The 13042-nt window shown below is 39.5% G+C and overlaps 1 protein-coding gene across 1 annotated transcript; it reads left to right on the forward strand.

The window, feature by feature from the left end:
• Window positions 1-8782: 8782 nt before the first annotated feature.
• On the forward strand, window positions 8783-12507 carry LOC308173676 (homeobox protein Hox-C13a-like; the record flags this gene model as incomplete). Its single annotated transcript, XM_080548718.1, has 2 exons — window positions 8783-9443; window positions 12248-12507. The coding sequence occupies 2 exons, from the start codon at window positions 8783-8785 to the stop codon at window positions 12505-12507; spliced, it is 921 nt and encodes a 306-aa protein (XP_080404844.1).
• Window positions 12508-13042: the final 535 nt, after the last annotated feature.

The following is a 13042-nucleotide window of genomic DNA, read 5'->3' on the forward strand; positions in this document are numbered from 1 at the left end:
CTCTAATTGTCCTGTTAAGTTCATTATGAACTTGAAACCCATGGATAGGCTTGCAGCACCAAACACGTATCTCGTTCGGCGCTACTGAGAAAATGTTCGACTGTAAGTCTACAGATTCTGTTTTGTCTTTCTATTTGAATAATTATCTCACGTGTGTTGCTATACCCTAAAATGCCTCTGTTAAATAAATAGCCTAATCGTTTCTATCTTATTTGTTCCGATACAATGCTCAAATATCTCCAGAAGCCCCAGATTCATTTCAAGACCACTGAAAAGCATTTCAAATTCGACGCCTAAAAAATAAACTTATATGGATTAAGTTTGATAGGTTAAATCATCAGTTTAACATATTAGCCTGTAGACATTGGTACCGTGATTCCATGTCAAGCATTTCTATTCAGGGTTTCGTTCTTGTGTTAGCCCTATATATTTAGAATACGTGATGTGAGAAAGTACAGTCATCATCCTTCTATTTCCCTCAGATGCATTCTGATGAAGGTTTCTTGACCGAAACGTCATCTACCAAACGTCATTCTTTCATCCATAAGGTGGTGACGTTAACATGCTAAATATGTCAGCAATGTATAGGGACATTATGGTTTATTTGCAATATTAAAATGATTTAGCCTAGGCCTACTTGTTTAATATTTAGAACATACATTTTTCCTCATACGAAGTTTTACAGCTGAAAGACTGAATTGAGTGAAGTGTTTTATTTTCACCGTCTCTTTATAAAGAAAAATAGGCTATTAAGTCGTTTTTCAAATAATCTTAATTTACTGCAGCTCTTCCCAGAAATCTGATATAGCCTATTTTAATATGATTTGGATTACATGCCTGCCGAATGAGATTGTGGGATTCAAGATTTAGCCACCCTCACTAATAACAGGGTTTATGAAAGTATGTTAATCTTTCTAAATGTCCCATCGATAGGTGTTTAGCATTGAACAATGATATTAAATTGTTAATATTCATATTTTCTGGTAGTATTCGCTTGATGTCGTTTGGAATTGCCGGTGTTATTTTCGTCGGCTAAATGACGCGGGAGGCTGTTATGTCTGGAGCCACAATCTTGAACTTGAACTTTGATCCTGCAGATTCTGCAGACGTCGGTAACAACGTCATATACTGCACTGGGAACAAAACGAAATAGTATTATTATTATTGTTTTAAAGACAGTGTTTAACTCATTTGTATGCATGTAGGTTCTTACTTTCACAGTCGTTGTCATTGAATTGCCTGTCGGACGCATAATTTGCAATTTTCTTAGTAGCGACTGATGTTAGACAGAATCGACGTCCAATATTGCAGGGGAGCGACTGTCCTTATCCGAGATTTGGTTGAAGCCAAAATCATTTTTATGAAAGTGCAGACTTGATGGATATATGGATTGCTGAGTTGTACCTAACTCTTAACCCCCATACCTGTTCCTGTTTCCCCTTTTTTGTTATTTTACATCTTTAACACCCCTCAGACAAACAGTAGATGTCCTATTATCCTGTATTACACTGTTACAGGTACATAGTGCCACTCTTTGACCACTATTAACATCCCTCTGCCAGTAATAGGTAGATGATGACCTATTTACTCAGGGGCAGACCTGGTACCCCAGACCTGCATGGTACTGCAAGAGTAATCAAGGATGCTATCATAATGCTTCTCTCTCCCTCTTTGTTTGTGTCTTTGCTTGTCTGCAGGGTGTCTGAAAACAGGTAGAGGCTATGTTCAGTCCCAGCTGTTAAATGGAAGGGAAGGCTGACCACGGCTGATCACGGCAGACCATCAGATGCTCACTCACTACACCCCTAAAATGAGCCTGTTTCCGCTCTCCATCCCATATGGACCAATGCCTCCCCTGTTTTCTCTCTCCCCTAAAATGGCCTCTCCCTTACTTAAGATGGATCCCATTGCTCCTCCTCCACGGATATCTTATATTTACTTCTCAGTTCTGTCATAATCTGACATGTATCATTGATTTTTCATGTAGCCTATACATCTCTTGGTTATGAATGGGCTAATTGAGAGATAGCGTTACAGAGAATAAGGGTCTAAGGGGGACGAATGGACTGAATATACCCTGTGAAGGTGTGTTTATAGCAAGAGCACTTGCAATTAGGCTTTTTAAAGATTTTTACCTTGTGGTCACATTGGTTACCAAGGAGCATGTGCTCACATCATATATCAGACCCTATAGTCAGCCACTCATCTGATTTTGGGTGTTGGTAATTGAGTAATCGCAGGCTTCATCTCATCTGGTTTACTAGAAGAGTTGGACTTTTCTCCAATTATCCCATTATCTCATATCTCTCTCTCTCTCTCTCTATCTCTCTCTCTCTCTCTCTCTCTCTCTCTCTCAAACACACACACACACACACACACACACACACACACACACACACACAAATAAACCCAGTTATATCATGCCAGAATACATCCTCTTTTCATAAGTGTTTGATCTGTTTTGTGTTGAATAGGCTTCTTTATTTACAAAAAGTTTGACAGAATGGTTTCTTCTCTTGTTAGAGAGATCAATTGACACACTTGGATTAACAGCACTACTTCTTTTTCTTTGAGACAAACTATATCCCTGACATAAACTTCCCTTAGCGGCTCCTAAAAAATAACCCTAAGCCTACTTTTAAAACTTTAACAAGCTTCCATTGCAGGCTATGAGTGTTGCTCTGGGCAAAAGCTCAGCCACTTAAACAAATGTGTCCTCGCGTTTTTATTAAATCTGTAACTTTCCACAGGCTTAAATCAGTGGCTCTCTTACCATATCATACCCCTTAGGAAACGTTTTATATCACCTTAATGTTGACATGGCTTGTAATGATATAACCCTAAAATATGTTGTTTTGTTTTATCTGCCTTTACATTAAAGTAGGCTACTTCTAAATGGCATTAAATGGTAGGACCTGTTATCTCACTGTATCTCCACAGGTGCATTTTATAGCTGATGGTAGTTCATAGTGTTGTTTTCCAAATGAGCTTTGAAGTGATGTATTATGGTGCAAGTGATACCTGATAAGATATGTTAGGTTAAACAAATCTAGAAACGTTCAACATTATTAGTATTACAATTATGAGGTGCTGCATGGGACATAAGTGGTTATTTTTCTAGTTTTTTATCATATTCCAGTATTCAAAGTAATTGGTTAGTATAGTAACAGCTAATTTACTTAGCAACTTAATCCATGCAGCTATACTTCTACTTCTGCACCAATACTATATGGAGACCACAGATGTCAACCTATATCGTGTAATTGAAGCTGTGTGGTTACCTTGTCCAACAAAGAGATGTCCTAACGTCGTCCACCAAGAGCACAACAGAGACCCCAAAACAACAACATCAGTATGTAACAACAGTTTGGCCATTATGGTCGCAGTTCCTCAACCGAAACACTTAGTAGCTATAGGAAAACGTTTTCATGGAAGAATCCGGGTCAGATGGAGTAGTGCACATGGAGGCCTAATTAAAAAGGCATGGAGGACTTTTGTGTAGCCGTCTGGACGGAGGCAGTGGACGTCTCCTTTAACTTGAACTTGGACTTCTTCTGATGTGACAGGTCTATTGGAGTCCAACCATTTGCATTTTGATGCCAAGATGTTAAAAACGAAACCACCCCAAATGGACTGAGATTGAAATGTATTGGCATGTTTTAATTGCTTTAGGTCAGTAACTTTTACCCACATACAACAGTAATTTACATAATAGGCTATAGCATAAAAATGTGGCAACGATATAATTTGAGAAATGCGCCTTATTTGGTCATAAACAACCAACAATGTCTTTGTCTGTGTTCATGATGACATTCATATGCTATTTGTGGCAAATCTACCACGCAAATAGAACATGTGCGCAAATTGAAATCTACAATATTCACGCATTTACTCAGATTAGGGTGCGCTTCTATAACTGCCTTGTTTATTTCATATGGGTCTCATATTAATGAAGTTTTAAGAATGTTCCTATGTATTTGTGCAAATTTTTGCACATGTTGTTACTAACTAACTACTAACATTTACTGCTAATGCCATTAGGCTATATGCATTCAACGTGCGGCCGTTGATGCAAGTTCTAAGCTGCCTTTGGACGTTGAAACCTCGAATTTGGATGGAACTATAAGGTTAGGCCTGCAGACCTATCACAACTACAATGGGCACCTGTAATCTCTGATTATATGCCTATATATACACCACATGTTATATTCACATTCAGAAGGAATATGCTATTCATTTATCAAAGACGGCCTATATTTTTTTGTAATGATATGCTAACGGAATTCGACAACACTGTCGCACACTCGAAGTATGATGGATTTGGTTAGGCTATATTCAGTTAAATGACGGATATAGGCCTACCACAACGGCCCGTAGATGCTGAACGGGAGACTTGCGTATCCATACGAGCCTTATTCAAAATGAGCTGCTTCACCGTGTCCATGGGTTTCAGGTGTGGACATGGCACATTCAGAAGTGAGAGTAAGTTAATGAAAGCCTCTGGAAAAATCAAACCATCTTACTCGGTAAAGGCTGGAAACATGGCCCGAAGAATTCAGAAAAGTCACTTATTTGTGCGTGTAGGAGTTCAGAATAATAGTAGGAAAACGGGGAATAATCATTAGTTTTCAACATGGCGTTAGTAGGATACTCTTCATTGAAAGGATGTATAATGGGGCGCAATTTGACGAAATAACCTACGGAGTATTTCAAGTCCACGTTATTGTTTTGCAAGTAAATATAGGCTATTCGTGGACGTATGGCCTATTGCTTGTAGAGCATTACCATTATAACTTCATTGAAAGTCCCATCTTATTAGGGAAAAGATATCAAGAATCTGACCAGGAGGTATAGGGATGGGATACCTGGTGTCCAATTTGACTGTCACTCAGTTTTACGGCTTTCCTGGTGTTCCAGGAGGAAGTGCCTTTATCCGAGCAACTTCACTGGTTCAAAAGCTCATTTTAGCATGTTATTGCTAAATAAGACTCAATATGGTCTACGGGTCTTTTTAGGAGCAATAACTTCACTCTTTTAGGATAGAACCATACTTTAAGATATGATATGATGCACAGGCCTCTTACTCGGTGGCAAATCCCTTGAATTGAACTTGAATTGAATTGAATTGAGTTGAGTTGAGTTGAGTTGAGTTGAGTTGAATTGAATTGAATTGAATTGAATTGGATTGGATTGGATTGGATTGAATTGAATTGAATTGAATTGAATTGAACAAATGCATTGAACCACTGCATGGTTCAGGAGTCGATCGTGTAGGCCATGGTTATATTTAATAAAGTTCTGATCCAGGATTCTAATACAAAAAAGAGGCTATTCAGATAGGCTCATTCTGCTATCATTCAATACTAATGATTGTTATTTGTATGATACAGGTTAGAGTCCAGCCTAAAGCATCTCCCTATGCATGAGAGAATTTGGACGTGTTTATTTTGCACTTGTAGCCTAATGTGGAATGAATCTTACGTGCATGTCATTCCGTCTTCGCCACTTTGAATCAGCGTGAAAGCGCTGTCTTGGACTTAATGAACAAACACACAAGCCCATATGAGGGGTGCGAGTGCAGCTACAACACGAAAACAAATAAAACATACAAAATAAAATGCGAATGTTAATGATTCTTTATTATGCATACCAGTCTTGGAAGACTGACGCTAATTTTCATAACATCTCTAAACAAGGAAGCAAGCTCTATCATAACTGCGTAATGTTATGAATATCAGTCTAGTATAGTGGATCAAAATAGCTAAATAGGTTTACAAGATGGAGAACATAACAGGAAAATGATACCGTTATAATGATGAATTGCATGAATAAATGCCTATATCATCTTTTCTCTATGAAAGATAAACAGCCTAAACGTTTAAATTAAATTAATTTGATGAAAACATTCCTTTTCCCGACCAAAACATGACAAACAACCCAAATATCAACCCAAGCGACGTAATGTTTCGGCTCGACGGTTGTAGGAATATTGTATTTGTCTGGGAGGATACGCTTTTTACAATTACGAAGTATCTTGAGGACACTTGATGCTAGGCAAGAATTTTTAAGCGGCAACTCAAACTGTTAAATTCCCACATTTGAAAAGCTTTGTCTGTAGTCGTAAAATGTTATTTTCTAGGTACAATCTTCAAAATTGTTTGGGTTGTTTTCAATGGTAATTTCAAGTAATGTTATAGCCATTGTTTTTTGGCATACAGCATAGTAGTACGACTGTGTTTCTTCATTAATAGGCCTACCCCAAAGTATAATAATGTTTGTACTCCATTGCCTGTTAACAAACACGCTTTTTAAAACGACCATGTCAGTCCTCGCATCCACAACGTATGAATTTGACCACTGATGCGTTCCTATGAGTTACATTTTCCCTATCCGTCTGAAACAAGCAAACCAGATGTTTGCATGACTAAAAAAAGTCAGGATTGTGGCTATAGGTTGAGTGTTGGGTTGAAAACTTCATAAACATGTCTTGATTATATATTTCCAAAACACGTGTTGACATTAACATATGGCTATACTTTTCCAAGTGTCTGTAGCTTTCTCGATGTTTCCTTTTTTTCATTTTTTGTATTTGGCCACCCTATGGAATCCAATTCCCTTTCAGGTATTGTGTTTTAAAAGCTATACATCAACTGTCTTCATGTGATCGTCATAGATAAAGCATCTTATAATGTTGGCCGTTGTGTTTCTGGTGCTTTCCTTCCAAAATGTTCTATATCTACTTTTGCTATATGTCGGGCCTATTACATTGACTGAATTGAAATGTTTTATGTAAATGGTTATCTGTTTATTGTTATACAATGTGGTGTGATAGTCTCGACAATGTCCTTTATCTGTGTCGGCTTGGTTTTTGTTTTGCTCGGTTCAACGTATAGGCCTACATATGGCAAGTCCAACTATTCCTTCCATGCAGATTTTGTCTTTTGAACTATACAGCGCCATTGATAGCACTAATTGCAGCGAGTTTGCACGTAAACTCGACAATGCAAGTGTGAAGTTCATTCTTGTCTGTCTAGACTTATTACGAGCGTGTTTGTCTGCGTTCCCTACCTTGACCTTGGACTTCCTTGTTGCTGCATTTGAATGAATGGTCAATATTTGCGATATGAGTTCCTACATCCTGACTGCCAGAAGAGTTGATGGAATGTGCACGGAGGATTTTATTCCTTAATCCCTTAAACCTCAAAGGTTTGTTTCAATATTGCTCTTGCCTTGTTGTTCATGGCCATAAGGGATGTAGCCTATAATCGTTTGACCAATGTAGCTATTGAATGTTTTAGATTAATTCAACTTCTGTATGTGCAATCATTATTGACGTATTATAGCTTTGCAAAATACATTATTGGCTATTGATGCGCAAACCGAATGATCATGTTTTGTGTGCCTTTAATAGTCTATTACAAACATTCCAAGATATACTAATTAAGGAATTTATGCTTTGGCTGTTGCAAATTGAATATGTTGTATGGCTAGAGTACATGCGCAAGCCTTTGCTTGTTCTTGTCTATTATTTCAGGACATAGTTCAGTTAAAACGCATGGGCCGATTAACAGGCGAGTCTAAATTCTTTACATTTTCATAGTTTGAACTAAATTGTATCACTAATTCTGTTCGTAGATCCAAATTTCACAGATCAAATGTCACTTGTCTCAACAAAACACCGTAAATAGCCTGATTTTACTAAGTATTCGAACAAAGTAAGTTTCTCTCAGCCATAGGCCTAATGGGGAGAGATTTACATTTATTATAGCCTCTTATTATATACATTGTTATTTTCTTAATAAATGATTGCCATTGTAGGAATTGTCAATTCGTTGAGAATGGTAAACATGCTAATTGTTGTTATAGCACCAACCGTTGGTATGAATTAGCCTATACACTGCAAATATAGTTCACACATATGCTGTATGTTAACAACAAAATATGTTAGTCGTAGGCTATATAAAGATGAAGCTATATCAAAATGCCCAAGGGAGCCTATTCAGCGTTATAATTGAATGTTCATTTGCCGAATGTTCTTCATTCATCTACAATAAGGCGCACTATACAATTCGAATAATTTGTAGAAGCCTAAAATGATAAGGACTCCAATCCGTTTGACGTTGTTATAATATGCGCATCGACAATGAATTTGTGCATTTTCCACTGGTCGGCACAGGGTTACACTTTATCTGCTGACATTGGAATTCTTGATAATTCTGAGCTGCTGACATTTGTTAACAAAAAATAAACTATAAGCTTCAGCCTATTAACATAGGCAATGGTTAGATAGCCCGAAGACGTCCGACAAGTTTAGTTTTATACCTTACCAAGAATCCAATATCCTCACACGTATCTAAACAATATCACTTGTATGGCGATATGATCAACGTTATTTGATTCAGTCAGATAACATAAGTTTCCGTTTTGTAAAATCTGACGATTGTGGAAGTCTTCCTTCTGTGGATATTTGACGTTCCCTTTAAGGATACTTGGCTCTGATAACCCATAGCCAATGAGAATACCCGCTGTACTTCAAATTGCAATCAAGAAACAGACACCAAAGGCTGTTTAAAGGGGATGAGTCCCCCCCCACCTCCACCCACAACACGCCCTCGTGTTGGTCTTGTTACGGTGTCACGTGTCGGTGGGTGCCACGGTCTCAATAATCAACTGGACACTTGGGCACAGCGCTTGGTGCGCATGCGCAGGCGTAAAAAAAATGGGGAGATGAGGTGTCCGTCTTGGAGTAGTCGACTTTTAAAAACCATCGGCAACCCGTGATATGACGACTTCGCTGGTTCTGCATCCACGCTGGGCGGACACCTTGATGTACGTATATGAAAAAAGCCCGAATGAAAATAATCAGAATAAAAACCAATCCATGGAGGGACTAAGTGGGAATTGTCCCGCGACCCACTGCAGGGAACTGATATCGCATGCCTCGGCGTTGGGACGACACTCCGGCGGCTTAGGTTCCCACCAAGGGTCTGTGTATTCGGACATACCATCCCAGGACGGGACGGGGCGACAGTGCCCCGCGCCCCAGACGTCCTCCAGCGCCCCGTTGGGTTATGGCTACCCGTTCGGAAGCCCTTACTACGGGTGTCGCTTGTCGCACTCGCACAACGTCAACTTGCAACAGAAGCCGTGCTCTTACCACCCCGCGGAGAAGTACCCGGAGCCCAGCGCGGCGTTGCCCACGGAAGAGCTGTCGAGCCGGGCCAAGGAGTACGCCTTTTACCCCAGTTTTGCCAGCTCTTACCAGACTGTCCCGGGCTACCTGGAGTTACCCGGTATCAGCGCGCACCCGGAGCCGCGACATGAGACTTTGATTCCCATGGATGGCTACCAGCACTGGGCTTTATCTAACGGCTGGGATGGACAGGTGTACTGTTCTAAAGAGCAAACACAGTCAACACATCTCTGGAAGTCGCCATTCCCAGGTATGGAAACCATTTCCACTACTTTGATGAAAAGTTATGGTACTGCTTGTAAGAATAATTTCATATTATTGGGTCACTGATTTTGTCTTATATACGTGAAAACGTGTGTGTGTGTGTGTGTGTGTGTGTGTGTGTGTGTGTGTGTGTGTGTGTGTGTGTGTGTGTGTGTGTGTGTGTGTGTGTGCGTGTGCGTGTGTGTGTGTGTGTCTGTGTGCGTGTGCGTGTGCGTGTGTGTGCGCTTATGTTTTCTGAAATTTTTGCTTTTTTGTTGCTCATAAATCATATTAATAAATGTAGACCTATATACATTTAAGTCTGTATACTTTGTATTTCTTGGATAAATAATTGAAGGGATCCGTGTGGTGTGTGTGATCATAATGTAGAATAGCAAACAACCAGGTGCGTGTTTGTTTATGTTCATCAGTTCATTAAGGTCCGGACAGGCCAACCAGCACTGACATATCAACATTGCCAAAATATGGAGTTGCCATTACTGTATATTCAGCCTCATATCGATATTGAATGTAGAATAAATTATAAAACGAAAACCAAACAGTATTTTCGGAGTCCTACCCGCAAAGACGCGTGTCTGTATGAATTGGAGCTGGACAGTCCGTTGTTTTGACAGTTGAATAACAGTTCAATGATAACAGTTCAATCACAAAAGGGAGTGGAGCGTTTGAGCTCGCCAAGATCATTTTACGCATTTACGTTTAATCTGTGTGCAATTTTCAGCATGGTCATTTTGTTGAATTCACATCCACATTTGTCTGGCTAGTGCACGACGCACATAATCGTCCGTTCCAAGTCTGCCAAATATTATTAGGCCATATAATATAATATAATTCATATACGGGTGGTTTCCCGGACAAATATTGAGAATTGAAGACATTGTAGAATTTCCATTGAAAGTGTGAGGGAGCAGGGCTAGTTTAATTTGTGTCTGCTAAACCACCCCATAAAATTGATGATTTTGAGACAAACCATTATCATATTATTTAAAGAATGTGTGTGTGTGTGTGTGTGTGTGTGTGTGTGTGTGTGTGTGTGTGTGTGTGTGTCTGTGTGTCTGTGTGTCTGTGTCTGTGTCTGTGTCTGTGTCTGTGTCTGTGTCTGTGTGTGTGTGTGTGTGTGTGTGTGTGTGTGTGTGTGTGTGTGTGTGTGTGTGTGTGTCTGTGTGTGTGTGTGTGTGTGTGTGTATGCGTGCGTGCATGCATGTGCACGAGTGTGTGTGTGTGTGTGTGTGTGTGTGTGTGTGTGTGTGTGTGTGTGTGTCTCTGTTTGCTTGTGTGCATGCGCGCGTTTAATCAAATAATTAATTTCCAATCCAGAGTTTGAATTGAGTTAGTTCGAATGAATTGACCCTCTGACCTCTCGCGTAAGTTACGTGGTGACACTTGCGTTTATATAAACAGCAGTCAGACATGTAGGTCGATTGCCCCTATTGAATAGCACATTCTAATTCTGAATACTGGTATCGCGTTGCATCTTGTTAAGAATAGCCTCTGGATTCCTGAATTGATTGGCTTATCATTCACAATCTTGTTAACAGTTGACACGTATGACACTTCGAGTCTGTTTGACCCACGCCACATAGCCTATCTGGTTTGACCACAGTAGCAAAAGGTGTCATTGAAGACTTTTTTTTTTTTTTTACAATCTCCATTTTAGATCGTCAGTAGATTTACAGTAGTTTTCTATTTATTGTCCTCGATGTTAATTGTCCAATCAGACCCTCCTCATGTTGTTTATGACCTCATTCCTTTATATCATCCTTGTCATATAGCCTATACCCTCAAACACGCTGAAATAAAGCCCGGTAAAGGTCATGGAATTGTTTACCAACAATCCCTTGAAGTGGTGTGCCCGTCCCACCCTCGTGACGGGACTGGGGCGCGTGAACTGTCATTATAGGCCTAAAGCGTTTATTACAGCAATTGCAGCTGCAGTTCAGCCTTATAGGTGATAAGTGTCCTTCATGCTGCAGCCTGGAATAAGGTAGACCTATAACAGATGTTTACCAATAAGGCTACGGTCAAAAACACATGATTTGATGATTTACCCACTCCATGCGGCTAATGCGCTACATATGCCCATGTTGCCTCAGCAATAGGTTAATATGCCCAAAAGTTCCACAGAAAGATTCGGAAGTTCAGTTTTACGCCAGTATGGTTTCTTAAGATTTAATCTGTTTTTGTCCTACTTTTTTTCTCAGATAGCCTATAGGCCTAGAGGCTATTGACAAGCCTACAACTTTCATAGTATATTTCTCTTATTGTTGAGGTGCATGTCTTCATATTTTATAATTGTGTCTACCTTGTGGCTACCTTGTGGCTACCTTTTAACTGGTGCTCGTGACGAATCAATGTTCCTTTTGGGAATCAATAAAGCGTATATATGCCTACGAAGACGACGAATAGGCCTATATCCTAATTTTGTGCATCAGAAGCTTGTCAGAGTGTTCAAAGCGTAATATTCTTACCTATTGTGTTCTCACTGCTAAATGCTATTCAGTATATCATATGATGTCCAGTGTTATAGGGTAGCCTAATCGTTTTATGTTCTATTAACTCGTTCTTGGAGGACATACACGCATGCAATTAATTACGCTGTAAGTAGGCTATCTCTAACAATATTGTGTTAATTAATTAATATATTGTTTTCAATCAAATATTGTTACTAATAAAGTTACTACGGGTATCCAGTCATATTGGGAACTTGGAACAGAATTGTCAATCAATCTTTGTTGTCAATACTATCACAGTTCTTGGCTTTCCTTTCAACGTGTGTTTTATGCCCTTTAGATGTCGTCCCTTTGCAACCAGAGGTCAGTAGCTACCGAAGAGGTCGCAAGAAAAGAGTTCCGTACACCAAGATGCAATTGAAGGAGCTAGAGAAAGAATATGCCGCCAGCAAGTTCATCACCAAAGACAAGAGGCGACGAATATCAGCCACCACTAACCTCTCCGAGCGCCAGGTCACCATCTGGTTCCAGAACCGACGGGTAAAGGAGAAGAAATTCGTTTGTAAATCTAAACCAAGCGCTCACGTGCATGCCACCTGATCCAGCCCCATCTATCCTACATGGCAACCCAAATACTTTTTTTTAAATCACAAATGCGCTCGATATTTATCTATTGTCAGAAATCACTTTCACATCACTTTCCTATCTGGACAATCTCCTATCTGGACAAAAAATAATAATATGTCACTCCCAACACTCGATGACAAAAATATAAGATTGACTGGTGGCCGATGGTGGAAATGAATGGTGATTTTTAGTCTAGTGGAACATCGAAAACTATACTGATAGTTGAACTATGCCGTACTGCTATTGTACGATTTAATTACGGACTTTTGCCACTGATAAAGTAAGCTATTAATAATAGTATTTGGGGATTTCACTAAGTGACCATACATTTCCAGGTGTAGGACGCTTCAAGACTCCATAAGCTCACACAATTCAATGAAATTGTACGGCTATAGTTTGATCCCAATGGTATGGCTGCTATTGTCAATACAGTGCCATTTATTATTTAATTATCGTTCTCTCGTGTGACAGGGGTTGTAAATTGATATATTTTATGGTTCTCATATTT

This window comes from Nansenia antarctica (assembly GCF_963989245.1).
Source record: "Nansenia antarctica genome assembly, chromosome: 18".
NCBI classification, from domain to species: domain Eukaryota; kingdom Metazoa; phylum Chordata; class Actinopteri; order Argentiniformes; family Microstomatidae; genus Nansenia; species Nansenia antarctica.